At 45.0% G+C, this 19802-nt stretch overlaps 1 protein-coding gene across 1 annotated transcript in view; it reads left to right on the top strand.

Annotated features, from left to right (window-relative positions):
* The window catches only part of LOC308169039 (cilia- and flagella-associated protein 337-like), a gene marked incomplete at both ends in the record, with an annotated part of 49668 nt that overhangs the window by 10220 nt on the left and 19646 nt on the right, over positions 1 to 19802 (top strand). Inside the window, 9 exons of the mRNA XM_080543674.1 lie at positions 737 to 852; positions 2001 to 2131; positions 6966 to 7067; positions 7133 to 7279; positions 7438 to 7625; positions 7960 to 8154; positions 8614 to 8627; positions 9203 to 9318; positions 9445 to 9757. Of these exons, the coding sequence (XP_080399800.1) occupies positions 737 to 852; positions 2001 to 2131; positions 6966 to 7067; positions 7133 to 7279; positions 7438 to 7625; positions 7960 to 8154; positions 8614 to 8627; positions 9203 to 9318; positions 9445 to 9757 (1322 nt within the window). The remainder of the gene's footprint in view (positions 1 to 736; positions 853 to 2000; positions 2132 to 6965; positions 7068 to 7132; positions 7280 to 7437; positions 7626 to 7959; positions 8155 to 8613; positions 8628 to 9202; positions 9319 to 9444; positions 9758 to 19802) is intronic.

The following is a 19802-nucleotide window of genomic DNA, read 5'->3' as shown; positions in this document are numbered from 1 at the left end:
TTCGTAATCATAGTGAGCATTCTTCATCCACTGTAGATGTCTTCCTTGGCCTAACAGGCCGTTTGTGATTTCTGAGCTCAATCTCACCAAAGTGAGACACGTACCATCAATCACATTGTGAGGGAGGGCGAGAGGCCAACAGCCACAAAGAGAACAAAGAACAAGTTAAACAAACAGTTTGTGGATTGGATCCACTGTTCTCATTCCTGCCGGCTACTGGGAAGGGAGACTTGACTTGTAAACATACTTTTTGTTTTAGCTCGTGTTCAAAAGCAAGGACTGTTTGATCATCTAGTTATGGGTAGTTATGTGTTTTTAGCATGTTGACGTTCTATCAGTATGTTGTGATGTTATAAAAACGCAGTTAGACGTTCGTAGCGATGTGCCATTGTTAGTCGCTAGCTGTTAGCAGCGTTTGTTGTTCCGGTTTCATTACAGTGACTTTTCTCCCATTCTCTGTTTGAGGTGGACCAACATTCAAATACGTATATCGTCTTGATAGACTATCAACTATTTGGGGGATTTCAATGTATGACACGTCATTTGAAAGTTTACAATCTGTGATTTCAGAATATGTAAAAAACAGAAAAATTACTTCAGTAACTGGTTGATCTGTTGGTCTGTCTGGGGTCACATAGAAACAGGGCACTGTGTGTTATGAAGCCTCAAGAACATGTCATTGTGTTGCGGTCACTGGTCACTGAGTTCTCTTCCAGATTGTTGTTGTGTGTTCTAGATCTGGGACTTTAATGGTCACTGCCACCACAGGCTGAATGCAGGCAGAGACCACGCAGTGGAGATCTCCCAAGTTCTAGTGTTGAAGAGAACTGTACTTGTTATGGGCTGGGAGAGGTATGTGTGTGTGTGTGTGTGTGTGTGTGTGTGTGTGTGTGTGTGTGTGTGTGTGTGTGTGTGCATTTGGTGTGTGGGCTGATTCATATCCAGCGGTATATCACTTTCAACATCTGAAACATTGTTTGAGACTACATTTCAATTGCCGTGTGTGTGTGTGTGTGTGTGTGTGTGTGTGTATGTGTGTGTGTGTGTGTGTGTGTGTGTGTGTGTGTGTGTGGGCTGATTCATATCCAGCGGTATATCACTTTCAACATCTGAAACATTGTTTGAGACTACATTTCAATTGCCGTGTCTGTGTGTGTGTGTGTGTGTGTGTGTGTATGTGTGTGTGTGTGTGTGTGTGTGTGTGTGTGTGTGGGCTGATTCATATCCAGCGGTATATCACTTTCAACATCTGAAACATTGTTTGAGACTACATTTCAATTGCCGTGTCTGTGTGTGTGTGTGTGTGTGTGTGTGTGTATGTGTGTGTGTGTGTGTGTGTGTGTGTGTGTGTGTGTGTGTGTGTGATGATGTCTCTCCCTCGGTCAGTTGAGGCTGGTGTAACAGTGGGTGAAGGGAACAGTCCCAGTAGTCAGAACACGACAGCTGAGTGAGAGAGAGAGTTGACAGTGAGGGGGCGCTTCTCTGCTCCCTCCTCCCTCTCCGTCCTCTCCTCCTGACACACACTCAAACCAATCTGGAACCTTCCTAGTCAAAGTACTGTTACAGTGCACTCACATCCACTCTTCTTCATCATCATCATCATCATCATCATCGCAACCTTACACATCCAATGAGTTTCTTTGTTTCCCATTTTACATTTTTACCATTTAGCAGATCCACTTTCACTTTCACTTTCACTTTCACTTTTATCCAAAGTGATTTACAATGACAGATTACAAGGATGGATTACAGTAATTTAGGGCTAAGTGCCTTACTCAATGGCACACTAGTGGTGGTGTTCCCAGGTGGGCTTTGAACTCATGACCTGATCACCAGTCCAACTCACTATTCACTAGGCCACCACTACCCGTGTGTGTGTGTGTGTGTGTGTGTGTGTGTGTGTGTGTGTGTGTGTGCATTATCTTCAACATCACACTCAATGACTGAACACAGCAGTAAAATGATGGTAATGCTCTCTCTCTGTCTTTCTCTCTCTCTAGGATGATAACAGTGTTTAGACCACACCTGTTCTCTCAGTTCTCTGTTCAGCCGTCTGAGTGGAAGGGGGGCGTTCACCACCATGATGACATTCTTTGTGCCACATTCCATCCCCTGCAGACCCTTGTCACAGGTGTGTGTGTGTGTGTGTGTGTGTGTGTGTGTGTGTGTGTGCCTCATACCTGCCCCCTCAAATCCTTGTCAAAAGGTGCAAAGACCTCCCTGAGCATGTGTTTGTGCGCACATTCATATATTGTCTCTTCCAGTGGGTTTTGTCAGTGTGTTTGTGTGGATGTGCCTCGGAGTTAGAATGAGAGCTCAAGCAGAGGAACAGAAAAAACAGAGAAGAACTCAAAAACAGAAAAATATCTGGGAGCAATTTAATGATGATTAAAGTGTTATCAAAGGGATTGTGTCTCTCTCTGCTGGGGAGCTCTCTCTATCTGTGTGTGTGTGTGTGTGTGTGTGTGTGTGTGTGTGTGTCTGTATGTGTATGTGTGTGTGTGTGTGTGTGTGTGTGTGTGTGTGTGTGTCAAGACAAAGCAGTACACCCAGTGGAGCCCTGAACTTGGGCTCAACTCTGACTGCAATATGGCCACCGCTTAACGCTAATGCACGCTGCAAAAATCCTGACCGATTATGGGCACAAATAACTTGAGATGTGTATTGGCAAATCAAGCTTTCTTGCATATCCTATTGACATGATTTACAGACAAGCTCAAGCAGGTCAAGTGAATTCAACTGTCACAAAGTCATAATTAGATAGATTAGATAGATACATAATAAAGATACATAATTATAAAGACATATATGAATTGTTTTCCTTCCATTTTAATAGAGCCTTTTTTTAGCCTTTTAATTGAATGTTTTTTGCTTTATCTTACTGTGTCGTAGCATTGTAGCACTCTGAGATTGTATATGTAAAGTGCTTTTATAAATAAAATGTATTATTATTATTATTATTATGTGTACAGTATTCATGCATATTAACATGCATAAGTAGCCATTCTTCTATAGTGAGTTTGTATAGCTTACAGTGCTCATATTATGGCACAGACCTCTCCCAAGAAGACGCCTTAGAGAGCACAGATTACAGATTACCATGTAGAACCTTTTAACCGGAGGAAGGAGTTCACAGTGCTATGATAGATAGAGCAGGGAAAAGCAGGAGAGAAGTGGAGATGGGTGTAAAATAACGGGGCAAAAGGCAACACTTTTGGTGACGAGGGCAAATGAAGCGAGAGAGAAAAGTTGTCATGTAAACAGCTACTTTGAAAAGTAAAAGCCCTCATCTCTCTGACTATAACTCTTTCCAAATGTACCCTTGTTCAATTACCCTCTCTTCACCTTGCTCTCTCTCTTTCTCTTTTCTCTTTCTGGATTATCCCAGTAATGCCCAAATGTTATTATGTTTATTAGTGCCCTTGCTGTGTGAATATAAAGTAAATGTATGCGTGTGTCTGTGTGTGTGTGTGTGTGTGTGTGTGTGTGTGTGTGTGTGTTTGTGTGTGTGTGTTTGTGTGCATGTGTGCATGCACATATCCACAGTAGAATCAGAATGCAGAAGGACATTTGGCTGTTGGGGACTTGACTCTCCTCATCAATATTCTAACTCTGTGCAGCGTTATGCTTGGCCGCTCCTCGCTCTCTGACACTCACAGCCTGGCACAGCAGGGCACAAGAAGACGGGAGTCCTCTCTGCCTCCTCTTTGTCTCTTTTCCTCTCATCCCCACATCATCTCCTCCTCCTGCCACATATTCACACCTTCCTAGTGAGAGGAAGACTACACAAATACACCTTAAGTACATACATTCTCAAAAGTACTCAAAATAACTTCAAGTCTACAGTATTGAAATACCATGACCCTCACATGAACATACGCCTTGTCGTTCACACAAAAGGTACCTGGAACATTTGACAGATGTCTAGCCTTTGTTCTACTCAACATAATTATATCATACAAATAGCAGGTGATATTTTCTTGCAGTAGGTGTTCCTTGTTCTATAGAATATAGAGTGTGTGTGTGTACAGTCTATGAGCATGTGCATGCTTGTGTATTTGCATATTTGTGTGTGTGTGTTCTGTAAATGTGCTAGGGTCTAAGGGCAGTAGACCATGTATGAATGTTAAGTAATATGATGTTTCCAGGGGATACGCACATTAGAACAGCACTGTGTGGGTGTGTAATGTCCTGACGTCTGCACCCTATGAGGCCAGTCTCTCTCCCTCTCCATCTCTCTACCTCTCCCATACATTTTCTTTCTTTCTCCACCCCCATCTCTCCTTTCCCTCCCTTTTTGTGTACTCTCTAACCATATTTTACCCATTGCCACACTGTGAGCCCACTGTTCCTAAGAGAGTGAGCTAGAGAGAGAACGCAAGAGAGCAAGAGAGACTGACAGAGAGGCCCTAATAACAGTCAGTGGATACGGCTGGCCCCTGGGCAGCATGAATAATGTAATGGGCTCACATACTCATAAGAATCATACCTCCTACTGCGCGCACATACACGCGCATGCACACAGACCCCCCCGCCCCCCCCCCCCCCCCCCCCACACACACCACCTGCTTGCTCACTCCTGCTACACATTCTCTCCTGCTGCTCAACTTTTGAACCAGAAAAAGGAATGTTCTGCTGTATTCAGATCAGTTGTTCCAACATAACACGCCAGTACTGATCTGAATACAGCCAACATTTCTTTTAAGGTGAATATTCAGGTTGAGGAGTTGTCAGTGAGTGTACAGGTAGTTGGTGTAACCTGCTGGGCGTCACTGCCTGTCGCACCTCATCGGTGCCTAAAGGGTCAGCTGCAGGGTCGTCAGCCAGGAACCACCGCTCATCAACGTTTTGGCTCCTTTAATCCTGGAACGTCTCCTGGTGGCGGAGCAGTGACAGGGACGTCTCCCTGCCACCCCCTGCATCTGGCGTCTGGGTCAGGTGTTCTTTCCCCAACACTTGTCCTTCCTCCTCAGCCACAGCCAAAAGCTGCCCTTCTCCACCTCCTCTGCCAGTTCTTTTGTTACCTTCTTCAGCTTTCCTCCTGTCACTCCTGCATCCCTCAGCGGGCGTGTGGTTGACAGCTCCACGAAGCCTCGGCATCCAGCCTCCACTGGGTAGATGGTGGTCCTCCAGCCAGCCTCCACTGGGTAGATGGTGGTCCTCCAGCCAGCCTCCCTGCACTTAGCAGCCAGATCTGAGTACTTGGCCTTTCTGTGAGCTCGATGAGGAGTACGGCTTTTGCCTTGGTGGACCACACCACCATGTCAGGACGGAGAGCTGATGGTGTAGCTGATCATCTGGCGTGGAACTCATCTATAGGTGTTGGCAAGGTCGAGCCAGATGACATGCAAGCCTTCTGGATCTGTTCCCAGATCATTGAGTGCTCCACACACCCTGGGAAGCCTGGGACTCCCACTTTCTGGTAGTTGGTGTCAATGTAGCCATTCTTCATCAGCTGGTCATCCTTCTGGCCAGTACAGAGAAGAAGATCTTTTCTTCGACATTTAGCAGGGCGATGCTCCTGAATTGGACGATGTCTTTGGAATTCACTTCCTTGGGGATGAAGACCGCTACTGTTCTTTGTCACTCAGATGGAATGTGCTGCTTTTTCCAGGCAGTTCTCATTGGGCACCATAGCCGTTCTAGCACCTTGGGGCAGTTCTCATAGAGCTTGTAGCGTATTCCATTGGGGCCTGGTGCTGATGAGGACCTTGCCTTCTCCACAACATGCCTGACTTCACTGAGCTTGGGGGGCAGGATGTTGATGTCGGTAGGGTAGGCCGAGGCATATATCCAGGTGTTCCTAGTAGGACATTCCTTGCTGGGTCGCGGTACTGCCTCCTGACATGCTGCTCCAGCTGCTTCCTGGTAACTTCCAGCTTCCCACTCTTTCTCTCCTCCAGCAGCTGTCTGGCTTGAAAGGATCCTTGAAGAAGTTGTCTCTTTCTTTTTCTTTCTGTTTCCTGCGCTTACGGATGCGCTCAGCTCTGCAAAGGCTGGCTAGTCTTTGTCTGACCTCCTCCCACAGTGCTTCCACGCCCTCTTTCTCTGTGCGAGTTGCCTTCCTCCAGTTCTTGTGGAGTTGACGTCCCCTTTGTACCAACTGGTCAATCTACTTTTTCTCTCCTTCCCTTCTCTCTCTGAGCAGTTTTCTGTTTGGTGGTGACCTCACCGAGCCTGTCTTTGCACTCCTGGTATAGGATGTCCCCAAACAGTCTGGATTCCACTCCTCCTCGCAAAGACCCCTCCAGCATCGCGGTCAGGTCCAATTACTGCCATGCCTCTGCCTCGTTCTCCTTCGGCCATTTGATCTTGCTCCTCCTGGCTGGTTTCTTGCTCCCTATTTTTTGGCTCAGTTCTGAGGGGACTTGTGGGAACCTCTCCTTAGTGCTCACGCAGGGGCTCACTCTCCACCAGTGGACTCTTCCACAACTTCCCTGCCTTCAGCAACATTGGGTCCATCAGCACTGTGTTTTTCCACCCGGCTTTCGGTCCCTCTTGTCTGACCTGGTGCTGCAGTGCAAGGTTGCTATTGGCCTTTCTCCCCACACCTTGTTTTCCCCAGGTGGATTTGCAACCCCCTGAATGTGGTCACAATCTCCCATCCGCATCCACATTTCCGCAGGATCTTCTTCTCGTTGTCAGTTTCCATTCCAGTCGTTACTCTGTGATCTGTCCTGTTAGGCCCATCTTCCATCCGCCTCTCGGAGGGCCCGCGGGTTGTCTTGAACAGATGGTGTGCTATTGTTATGAAAGCATTATAGTTTAGCAATATATAGCTAAACTGAAACCTTTGTATACTTTTTTGTCAGTTCGTCTCATAAGGTGATACATTATTTCTGAGAAATATGGTAGATGGATTTTCGCTTTCACTAATCCAGATGAATTTGAAACCAATGTAGATGATTGATGATTGACCCAAATTGATTTTTGTTTCTGTTTCTTCTTGTTTTCTGTCCACACAGGAAGTTGTGATGGGGAGATCACAGTGTGGAATAGCAGCACAGAAAATGCTATAAGACAGCTCTGCCCTAATGCTGAGAGAAAACGCAGCAAGGCTCCAATCGGTCAGAACTAGTCCTGCACTCAAAGTCACATACACACAAACAGTAGAACAAACTCTTTACAAAAGCTTCAACACAATTGTCCTTCCAATGCCCGACATCCCTAGGCCACCTCCAAGAGTCCGAATGTTGGAGTGGTGAGGAGGACCCAGAGGGTAGCCATGCCATCACCAGACTTTACTTTCTGCCCGGACGCAAGGGTGTGGCCACTGCCGGTAAGACATGATGTCACAGAGTGTCTAATAATTATATGCTAGTTTTACACTAGGTTCTTTCAGTCCATTATATGCAAACATAGCTGGATTTATTACTAGTAAATTGACTAATTAGACTACTATTAACTGACTGGACTGGACCTGGGTTGTATGTGCAGGTGGGGCGGACCTGGTCTCTTGTGGAGGTTCTGGTCGGGTTCTGTTCTGGAACACGGTCCACAACTGTCTGGTTGGAGCGTTTGCGGCCCATAAAGACTCAGGGTCCATCATCATGACCGTGAGCGCCTGTGGTCAATACCTGGTCACTGCAGACATGGAGGGAACCCTGAAGACCTGGGACATACAGGTGTGTGAGAGAGAAGTGGATGGAAAGAGAGAGAGGTGTGTGTGTGTGTGTGTGTATGTGTGTGTGTGGGTGGGGGGGGTTAGACTGAAAGACACAATTGAATAAAACATGGATTGTCACAGCTATTTTCTTTCATCACTGTGTTAGAGAGAGAGACAGAGCCAGTTGGCTTTGGTCGTTCATGGCCACTGTGAAAATACTATGTTATAGCAGTAATGCTTCAAAGTCCTTTCAGGTCACACTAATCATGAAGGACGTGATGTGAGAAAGTGCACACACTTCTGATTGTCTCTACTGAATGTTTCATATATTTGGTTTGTCTGCCTATCATCAGAAATACTGCCTAGTCAAGGGTGTGATGATCAATGAGGCTCCAGAGCTCATGTGTAGTCTCTGCCCACACATGGACTGTGTAACTCACCTGGAGACTTGTGTCCATGGCGATAGGCTCCTCCTCCTCTCCGCGTCTGCAGACTGCAGTGTAGCACTCAGCTACCTGCCTGGAGGTACAGTTGGTGTTTTTGGACAGGTAAGTGCAGGAGTTAGAACACACAGGGCTCCAGATAAATTGTGTGTGTGCGTGTGTGTGTGTGTGTGTATTTGTGTGTGTGTGTGTGTGTGTGTGTGTGTGTGTGTATTGTTGTGTGTGTGGGCGGTGTGCTTGATGAAATAAATGAAATGAAAGTGAAACACAAAATGAACCGTGGTTTAGATGTGTGTTTGTAAAAAATGGCCCATATGAACTTGGCCCCGGGCTGTCTGTAGAGTATTGCCTCATTCCAGTTAGCCTGAGGCCTGCTGCAGTAGCCCAGCGTGAACTTATGTCTTCCAGAGCTCTGTCTCACACTATTCTCTCTCTAACTCTTCTACAACTCTGCTGCTTATCTGACATTTGCAGTATCTTAAGGGTGGTTACTGTATTGATCGGCCACTGTTTACTACTCGGCTACTTTGATCCAAGACTGAGTGTTATCCTGTTATCCTGCAGTCTCCTATCCTGCAGTATGAGGCAGTCTGTGGGCCCTGGCCCCTGTTTGGAGTTAGTATAACTACATCCCTCTCCCCTCACTTCCTTGATATATTCACTGATCTGTAGTTCATTAGATAAGTCGAAGCTTCCAAGGAGGAAAGGAACGAAGGTGGGAGGAAGGATAGAAGGACACCCTTCTGACTTCTATTTAAACTATAGGGCCTACTTCTGTCCTGTTTGCTGTTACACCCCCCACACACCTAGGAGGTTCTCTGGCATTTGGAAGGACCAGGATCCACACACCCAGAACAGGAGCTGGGGAATGGAGGAAAACAAGAAAGAGTGTCCAGGGGGACAGTGTTGCCTCAGGGCCCCAGTGGAAGCCCACCTGATCTAGGCACCATCACCCCTAAAGGGGAGGGAGAGATGCGGCATTCACAGGGGGAAGTGGAGGCAAGAGAGGAAAGAGAGATGGGAAGAGGAGAGCCTGCATCAGTGTTAGTTCACTTCTTTTCAACTGTAGATTTATTATCATAATCACTTGAGTGTGGGTGCATGCCTGAGAGTGTATGTGACTTTTCTCTCCTTTATTTTTTTACCTCCCCAGTATCCCCAGTGATTCCCCTCACACCATCAGCATTTTAGGACGCGGCTACAAGGAGAAACGCAGCCTGATTGACCGCAGACCTGGACATAGGGAGACACCGCTGAGTTCTGATGTTGGTGAGTCATGGCACAACTTCTCGGTGATTAGCTCTATTCTATCTTTCCCTCTGTCTCTTTGCGAGTCTGTGACTACTGGATGAACTTCTGTATCTCAGCAGTGTGTACATGCCCTCCCCCCCTCAGGTACATTCAGTGTGCTGCATATGGAGGAACTCCAGGATGTAGGAGAGCTGTCAAGACCAGAGTTTTTAACCCACCCTCACCGCTACTTTAACCTGAGAGAGGATACCAGCCGAACACACACATCCATACCTGTTAGCAAAGAGGGTACACACACCGCCAGAGCTGCTTTTGATGAGCGGAGTCTGTTTCCTAAAGAACTCCTGGATGCGGAAGAGAGGCGTAACCAAGGGGATGACAGGAGCAGCCATGGGGAGAGGACACAGGAGAGCAAAGAACACCAGAGCCTAGGTCGAGGGCGTGGCAGGAGGGACAGGTGAGAACACAATTGATCAATGGTGTAGTTTACTTCAAAATGCAACGCGGTGTAGATAAGAAAACGTAATAAGTGGATTTCCTCCCACGACAGAAAACCGATCCTGTCTGGAACTTCAATCAAATGAAGACATAATCTTGGCATTTGTAATGTACATCTCTGCCAACCCTTGAGTTGATGATGTGGTTCTATTATCATTACAGTTGTTAGTGTGCTATTCTACATTGTTTAATAAAGGTTAATCAAACACAGGTTAATTCACCGGTGACCATGAGAGCAGATGAATGAATGGATGTATTTCTGAGAGCATTAACTGCCTGACGTCTGTGGCCCATTGGCCCCACGAGACACTAGGTATCTTCTGTGGTGCATTTCCACTTGGATTTACAGTGGCAAAAGAAAGTGATGTGAATCAGATTATGAAAGGGCAGATTGTAAGCTTTCAAATTATGTGTCATGAATTGAAATCTAAAAACAAGTTGAAGAACTTCATATTTGAATGTTGATACCCCCCCAAATCAGCGAGTCGAGAAATCCAGCGTCAAAGTATTCACAGCCACATTTCACAGGTAGGTAATGGGTGGGAACAATAGCTGGTTAACTCCACCCACAACCACTTCCTCAAGACAACCACTCCGCCATTATACTACCTGTCATTATCTACCTGTCATCTGTTAGTGGGGTTGTCAGTTAACCCTCAAGAAACAAACTTGCTGGGGAGTATTCCACGTACTACGTTGATTAGTATATTTGCGATTAAAAGGAAAGCCTTGTTCAGGCAACTCTCGATTGCAGCAAGCTATCATCACGATGGCATAGTGGTATTGGACCCAGCAACCCAGGACCCAGCAAAGTTCATCATTGAACAGGAAGACAGTATTACCGTATGTGAGAGGTTGCTATTTTACGAACGGTTGGAATGACACAAGCAACAACGAGAAGAGATCTCCAACTGTTTTATTCTTAAACCTCAATAATCAATAATCAGATCTATCATTTGACAACAGTGGTCGTTTTGAGAACTATTTCTGAGAGCAGGACAGGAAACCACAACAATCTATCATGAAAGAAATACTTACGGCATTCTTGTCGTCACACTTATTCTTCATTTTGTTTTGTAACCGTTGTATAAAACCAATAAGGCTGTCTAGTCTGCTTTATAATGAATAAAGTCACAGCTGAGGGGTTGCCTGCCTTCCACTTTGCGTCAGGCCTAACAACGCCCCTCAGTTGTGACTTACACACAATAAAGCACCCCCTCTTTAACATATTGTTTAATTAAACCAGTGCTCTGAACACCTCAGCTAATCACAATACTTGATTTGTTCACTGACAGACAAGAGCTATTCTCTTTTTCTTATCGTTTCAGTAATGATGAGTGTATATGTGAAATAGATATCAAATGATTGCAAACTGTAGCCCTGCAATTCAAGTTGCCACCATGTCTCGAACCTGCGACCTCTGACTTGCCAACGTATCTCCACAAGTACTCGATGTTAACGAGCTACACTATTGAAATACAACAGCGTGGGTGGAGGTATCTGAATATGAGGAGTGAATTGACCATCTCAACTAGGTGTGTGTGTGTGTGTGTGTGTGTGTGTGTGTGTGTGTGTGTGTGTGTGTGTGTGTGTGTGGTGTGCGTGTGTGTGGTGTGAGAGAGATATAGAGTCATATAAAATACTTTCCCACCCTCTGTGTTTACAATAAATGTGTGTATACCTCCTGATCCAGAGTAAATGTGTGTATACCTCCTGATCCAGAGTAAATGTGTGTATACCTCCTGATCCAGAGTAAATGTGTTCATTGGAGCACACTGTCTAACTAAATGTATAGCATAACACATTGTCAATATTAGGCTGCTTTTATCTCCTATTTAGCATTCTGATAGCATCAATCTTTCCCCTGTAAGCCTTGTGTGTGTTACTTACACTGTAAGTGTGTGTGGGAGGGGAGATATGAATTCCAGTTATTAATCTAGAACACAGTAAATCTAATTTGTGGTGGGCGCTAAAATTAACCAGCCTCTGAGACGTGGAGTGCTAAATTATATGACAAATGTAAATTAGATTTATGGTAATTATCTTGCAATCAAACAATAAAACCAAAATGTGTGTGCTGTAAACTTGCATACGCGTACCACACAGGAAGTAGTACAACACCTCACAATACTTACAATATCCACATGGAGGTATGTACGGATACACACATACATGTACAGGATACACACACCCACCCATAATATAAGTATTACAACAGCCCAAAACAACCTCATTTAATCAAACATTCACCCCTCCCTTCTCACCTCACTTATTCGTTATCATAATACTGAAATAACTTGGATAGTTATTTTCACTGAGACAAGTTCATCTTCACTGAGTCTTTACACCCTCACATTACTGCACAACTGTGTGACAAAGCATTGCCCCTTAGATAAAAAAAAAGAAAAGAAAATAGCATTGCCCCTTAGAAAACCTATTTCCATCCCACCTCCCCACCAGTGGAGGCTGGTGAAGGTAGAAAAAATCGGAGGATGGACTCATTGCAATGAATTGAATGAGGAATGGTATGACACATTGCACCCCCCCCCATAAACACACACACAAATAACAAATACCATTGCCCTGTTGTAAACAGATGAGCCAGCGCCAGCAGAGGTCTTGCTTGCTTAGCCGTGGAACTCAATTTGAAATGCTAACACTGCCATAGGCTCAGGGGCATGCTATGCTGGGCTACAATTCTCCTGGTTCCTGGCAATTGAGCTCCTGTGTTTTAGCATGGAACAGTGTGTAGCCCATATTTCATGCACTGTGAATACAATTAGTTAGGAATTTTGGGCCTGAAATAATTTGTGAGGGGCTGATTTGAATTGTAGATGAGAAGAGGTTGTAGTGTACTGCAGTAAGAGAGAAAGGAAGTGTGTTTGTGTGTGATGCTATTTCTATTTCTGGCTTGCTGAGGTCCCTGTTTGCATGTGCTGTACCACTTACTTTAATGATAATGACTTTTTGTTCCATCATTTGGATCCATCATCAATGAAGATGTGTGGAGGGTGAAAAAAGAGAGAAAGGGATTAAGAGAAAGGGAGGAGGAGAGAGTAAACAACAGGTCTTGATTCTCCTCTTTTTCAAGAGGGAGAGAAAACATGAATCATTGAATAACTCAAATAGAATAGAATAGAATAGAATAGACTTTATTGTCGTTGTACAGTTGCCTATACAATGAAATGGTAGTGGTTCTTCTGAAGGTGCAAAAACAGAAAACATATTCACATATTCACAAACATATACACATATAACATATCACAAATATTACACACTAGACAATTAAAAAGCGAAAATGCTATAAAACAAGCTAAGAGACAATGAGGTCCGTGTTGTCAAGTGCAAATAAAGACAACAATCTTAAGAAAATAAAAACAACTATAAAAGCAAGCTAAAAGACATGAGGTCAGTGGCGTTATAATACTATATTTATTTATAAATAGGCACTTAGAATAGAGTTATTTCTATTATGAAAATTTATTTATTAAAATCTATTATGATCTATGCACATTTCTATTGCACTTTTCCCCCTGAAGATTAACATTTATGAACATGTCTTATGTCTATTGTTCAGTGTTCTGATGGTCCATGGGTAGAAACTGTTGGACAGCCTGTTTGTTCTAGCCTTTATGCTCCTGTACCTCACTCCAGAGCGCATCAGGCTGAACAGGTGGTGACCAGGGTGGAGGTGGTACATTTGTATGAGTATGATGGAGAGTTATCATACGTGCAAAGCAAGTGTCCAGTGGATGATCAAATTCACCAGGCATTCCGATTTTTTTGACCAACCACATTTGTGACACCATAAACCAGTTGCCTACATAATTTTTCAGTTGTTTACATAGTCTGAAACTACAGATTGTAGGATTCCCTTACCAGTTGCCTACGGCAAATGAGAACAGTGAATCCAATCCACAAATGATCCATATTTAATGATCGTTAAGCTGTTGTTTATTATATCGAGTGGGTACTTTAAAACTTAAAAAAGTTGCGTGTTATATAAAAAAAAGAAAAACAGGTATTGTTGACACTATGGGCCGGTTTCTAAGACAAAGCTTAAGCCTAGTCCTGGATTAAATCACACTTTCAATGTAAAATCTCCATTGAAGATGCTTTTTAGTCTAGGATTAGGATTAAGCCTTGTCTGTGAAACCGGCCCAATAATAAGTTTAACTTTCATTTTAGAGCCCTTCCGAGTCTGCGAGTGGTTTATGGTTTCACCAGCGGGCGTCACATTTTTAAACCAATATATTCCCTGCACAGAACAAGGGCTGTATTAAAGAAAAAGGTAGCAATATACACACACTGCAATATAAAATATATAATTCATAGTCATTCTAAGTCACATCACACAAAAACAATACAGTTCAAGTTCAGCCTGTGACATGGGCTCTAAGATTGGAGGAACAGTGAGATAGGGCAGCCTCTGCAGTTATTTAAGCACTGTGTTGCTGCAGAGATTAGACCGCACGCTCAGACCATCAATAAGTGCCTTCCATTGCAGAGACAGACACACTCACCCCACAGTGATGGAGGGTGTGGAACCGACCTGCTGCTCTCATTCACTGCAGAATCACTGCCCTGATGGAGTGAGCCCATTCCTTCTTCTCTCCACACACACACACACACACACACACACACACACACACACACACACACACACACACACACACACACACACCTGAGCAAGGCCAATGATCGAATGAGCCCGTTCTTCTCTTCCCTCTCTTCCCTGCAGTAATCTGCCATTTGCCCCCTTTACCGAAACCAGGCCGAAAACCTTTCTGTTGAGTACCCCAGTACTATACAAACACACACACACACACACACACACACACACACACACACACAGATACACACACAGACACACACACACACACACACACACACACAGACACACACACACACACACACACACACATACACACACACACACACACAGATACACACACACACACACACACACACACACACACACACACACACACACACACACACACATTTGAATACTTTATTTGGTTCCACAAATTATATTATACAAACAGGGAATCAAACATTTCGGGGCTAAGCAGTACTGAACACTCAAGGGTACACATAACACCTCCTTCTCCACACGGCCAAGCTGCCAATAATAGCTGAGACAGAGCAACATTTGGCAACCTGTTTGGCCTTTCTTTTAGACATTGCAGCAATTCTCAGACCCCTCATGGTGCATTTATATACATGGCCCAGACTTCCAAATACAAGTATGCTGAATTTGCACTTGTACCCAAAGCTGGTTATCGTACCAAGCAGTGGTTGGTATTTGATATACTTGTCCTGGAAAGTCTGGTCCATGTACAGGTCAAAGGGACAGCCTACTTCTATAATCAGCACCTCCTTGTGGCTGGTGTCAACAAAGACAACATCAGGTGTATTTGGGATGTTGGCAAAAACATAATTGGCAAAACCAAACCACTCTGGTAACACTCTGGCATGCTTGTACATAGCTGCGCTAGATGGTAAGATGTTTTGTACTGTATCAGACACAATGTCCACAATACGGTCATGACGAGCTATGTACAGGTGTTTGTATGCATTACATCCATTTGTTATGTGTGCAATGGACTCTAGGTGTTGTGAATCCTGATGGTTTAAACAGAATGGACTGTGAGTGTGGGGATACCAGGTGGACAGATTGTACTTGGTCGGTAATACCTGCAGTCTTGCTTTGATGGTGAATTTCAGAACATCCTCACCAACAGCGACGTTCTTAAACACTGAGTGTGAGACTGAGTGGTCAGCGAACTGCAAACAGGCTAGCTTTCCCTGTAGTCTGAGTCCACACCAGTGCTGCCTGATCTCAGACTGCTTCAGGCTGAGCAGAACCCTCCTTGCAGAGTCTCTGTGCAGTCCGACAGTCTCTTCCTGCGGTGTTGTGATGTCGGCCTTCACAATGACACAGGGGTCTGTGATCACCTCATCAGAGACAGGGACTTCAGTCTGTGTGTTAAGTTCTGTCCATCTTAGCACACACACACACACACACACACACACACACACACACACACACACACACACACACACACACACACACACACACACACACACAGACTGGAGTGAAAGTTCTGGTAAAGTTATGTAGGAGAGTTTATCCCTTCTTTTGCTCCTTTCCAGTCATTCAAAAAGTTTAAGTTGTCTGCAAAAAAATTGCAGTCCTTAAACTGATGGACAACTTTTTCGAGGTACTGAGGGGTAATTGATCTCAGTCTCTCTCTCTGTTCCAACCCCCTCCCCCTTCCTCTTTCTCTCTTTCTTTCATACACACATCATGAGACTCTCTGATAGGGCGTTCACACCGCCGTTCTGAAGCCTCCCACACCTTGGTGCTGTCTGGTGAACCAGCCCGCGTTCATACCCGTTTAACCAGAACCATCCGTGTCATCCACGATGGGTGATGAAGGATAAACACAAATGTCACAACTAGATGGCAGCTACTTCACTGGAAATGAGGATAATATACCAATATACAGTATCTGAAATAAACACTATTTTCTGAAATAGAAATGGCTTACGAAATTCGCATTTGCGTGTGTGTGTGTGTGTGTGTGTTTGCTGAGCATGTGAGGAAGATAGAGAGAATGATGAAACTTTAGATAATTGTTTTTATAGTCAGGTTTGTTGTATAATTTCGTGGGAATTTTTTGGGGATTTGCTAATCTATACATTTTTGGAAAGGGCATTGTATGAGGAATCAGAAAATATATGTTTCCATTTGCACAGATGTCTGAAAGGCGGCCATCTTGGCATTTACTTTGTGTTTTGTCCCCCGCCCCCACCTGTGGTGTATGTCCCCACCTGTCCTACCCGCTGTACATACCTTATGCTTTGTTGTATTGTTCTTCCCATGATGGATGTATGTTTATCTTGTAGATAGTACTAGTTATTTGTCTGTAGTATCTTGTAGATAGTACAATTTTCTTTCTGTCTGTCTTACTTGTAACGATGAATTGAGAATCAAGGACCCCAATTGAAATAAGCCAGTGGCTTTCTTGGGTTTTTATCCTGTTAGTTGACCTTGTATGTAATTTGTACTTTCATGTACCTACTTCTGCAAATCTTCTAATAAAGTTTTCAATCAATCAATCAACAAAATGGCCGCTATAATACACATGTTTTGTAATATCTTGGCTTCTAAATAAGCTAGAACATTGATTTTAACTGCTAAACCTACATTTTCAGGGTCAAGGAATCCAATGGTTGTAGTTACAAAGCTATTTTTTGTATATATATATATTTATATCATCACATAAAAATGTGTAACTTATACTTTAAGAAATTGTAGTTTTTCTATTACTTCCATACGTGAGTCCACAGACCACAGTATGATCATGACAACCTCCTGCATTAGATAGTCTCGATGTTATGATTTAAAACTTTTGTTGGCTTTTTGGGGGGATTTGCTAATCTATACATTTTTGGATGTTATGGCAACAGCCAGCAACCAGTAAGGCAATACAGAGGCAGGTAAATCTTTAGCCTAATGGCATATTTAATGATCTTCTTTTGGCGTATGGGTAGTTGTTTTCCTCTCCACTCCACCAGGCTCGGGCCGAGGGGCTACCCTTTTACCACCCCGAGACCTGGTTGAGGGGCTCACCCGGGCTATATTTCTGGACACCCCTCCAGAAGCCACGTCATCGTCTCGTCATCTAGTACCGACAGACCATGCATCCCGTTGGGTGGGTGGTACACCGGACAATACAGGATAACATGGTCTGCGGTTTGGTCCTCTGCGCCACACTCGCACGACGCATTTGGGGCCAAGCCCCATCTGTGCATTGATGAGCGGAAACGCCCGACGCCGGTCCGGAGACGATTGAGCCTCACCCAGGATAGCCTTGGCAAGTCCATCCCGAGGGGCTCAGGGCCGGCGACTGGGATGTGGTCGCGGAGTTTGGAGGTGTTTGCCTCCCACTCCGCGCGCCACATATAATCCGCCCATCCTGCCGCACTGATGTTAAGATCTCTGCATTGCTGCCTGAGATCCTGTGCGGCAGGCACAAATGGGTGTCTCGACTTGAGACGCCGGGAGGGCTCCGCTGTTATAGTGAGCCTATCGGGCCCGGCAGGCGAGACGTGCTGTGGCTCCCATGCGGCGGAGGCCTGCGGGCTGGATGCCTGCTAGGATGGGAAGGTTGTCCACGGGGGTAGAACGCAGGCATCCTGTCACAAACCGCAAGGCTTCGTTTATAGGCGAGTCGATGAGGCGGGTGTGGGCACTGCGACACCATACTGGGGCGCAGTATTCACTAGTTGAATAAACGAGGGCTAGGCCTGCCGTGCGCAAGGTCTTTGCGCCCAGCGCCCCAGCCTGAGCCAACCAGTCGCCTCATCAACGCCACACGAGCTGTTAACTTCTTGCGCAGTGACTCGAGGTGCCGGCGAAACGTGAGCGTCCTGTCCAATGTCACGCCGAGATAGATTGGCTCAGCGGAACATGGCAGGGGAGTTCCATCTAGGTATACTCTAAGCTCACATTTAGCCTCCCTGTTGTTAAGGTGGAAGGCAGCCGACACCGTCTTTGCCTCGCTAAGCTTCAATCTCCATTTCCGGAAGTATGCCACTAGTGTCTGCATGTCCTGGCTCAGAATCCCCTCCACAGACTGCCAATTTCCAGCAGAGTACACCACTGCGAGGTCGTCTGCATAGGCGTACTTCCGCGAGAGTGTGTTGGGCAGGTCATAGGTGTAGATATTATAGAGGAGGGGGGCCAGGACCGATCCCTGAGGGACGCCGTTCTTAAGGCGTCGAAGCCTGCTTAGCTGTCCGCAACCGGTGGTAAGGGTAAAGCTGCGGTTACGGATGAGCTCCATGATCATACTGACCATGTGCCTGTCCGGCAGCAGGCGGAGCAGCTTGCATCGTAGGCAGCCGTCAGGTCTATAAAGACGGCCCCGTCTCGAGGATGAAGGGGATGCATAACAGAGAGATGGGACGGTAACTCTTAGGGTCCCCTTCAGGCTTATTCGGTTTAGGGACCGCAACAACTAGGGCTCTTCGCCAGATTTTGGGGATCTTGAGTTGGCGCAAACAAGAAGTGAGGAACGCTCTCAGCCAGGACTTCAAGGCGGGTGCGGCATGGAGAATAAGCTCCGTATATCATATTTAATGATAAAAATAGGGAATGAAACAAAATAAATGAATGGGAGGAATGTGGGGAGTGTATGGTGTGCTGGTTGTTCTGTTTGTGGGATGTGTATTTACTCTATGTGTAACAGGCGGGTTGTGTCTCTTGACTATGTATAAGCGTTTATGCTATGTGTGATGTGATATGTGAATGGCGAGTCCAATGCGTGCCAATGTGAGCTGGGCTGTTAGATTAGTTCATCATCATCACTTTCGTGCGTCACGGCTTGGGAATCGTCATCGTTCTGGCACTGGCTGCACTGACACATGTCGGTACAGGCTAAGTTCTTAGCTCTGCATGAACATCTGCCAGAAGAACAGTCAGTTTTGCATTTGCATTGTACCATCTCAATGATGGACTTTGGGGCTGGGAGGACGTCTGTGGTTGTTGGTTTAAGCATGCCATCCTCATGTTTGGAGTACCAATTTTGCAGGGGATCAAATTAGCCTATGGATCCTGCAGAGCAATGGCTGCCTGTGCCCATATACTTTTTTTTGGAAGAAGAAGAAGAATACAAAAAATTGCTTTGTAACTACAACCATTGGATTCCTTGACCCTGAAAATGTAGGTTTAGCAGTTAAAATCAATGTTCTAGCTTATTTAGAAGCTAAGATATTACAAAACGTGTGTATTATGGCGGCCATTTTGTAAATGCCAAGATGGCCGCCTTCCAGACATCCGTGCAAATGGAAACATATATTTTCTGATTCCCCATACAATGCCCTTTCCAAAAATGTATAGATTAGCAAATCCCCAAAAAAATCCCACGAAAGTTTAAATTGAAACATAGTGAACCTGACTATTATTACTAATGATTAGATTTAGATTAGAT

This window comes from Nansenia antarctica (assembly GCF_963989245.1).
Source record: "Nansenia antarctica genome assembly, chromosome: 12".
In the NCBI taxonomy this organism is placed as follows: Eukaryota; Metazoa; Chordata; class Actinopteri; order Argentiniformes; family Microstomatidae; genus Nansenia; species Nansenia antarctica.
The sequence above is the reverse complement of the archived record's forward strand: the minus strand, read 5'-3'. Positions and strand labels throughout refer to the sequence as shown.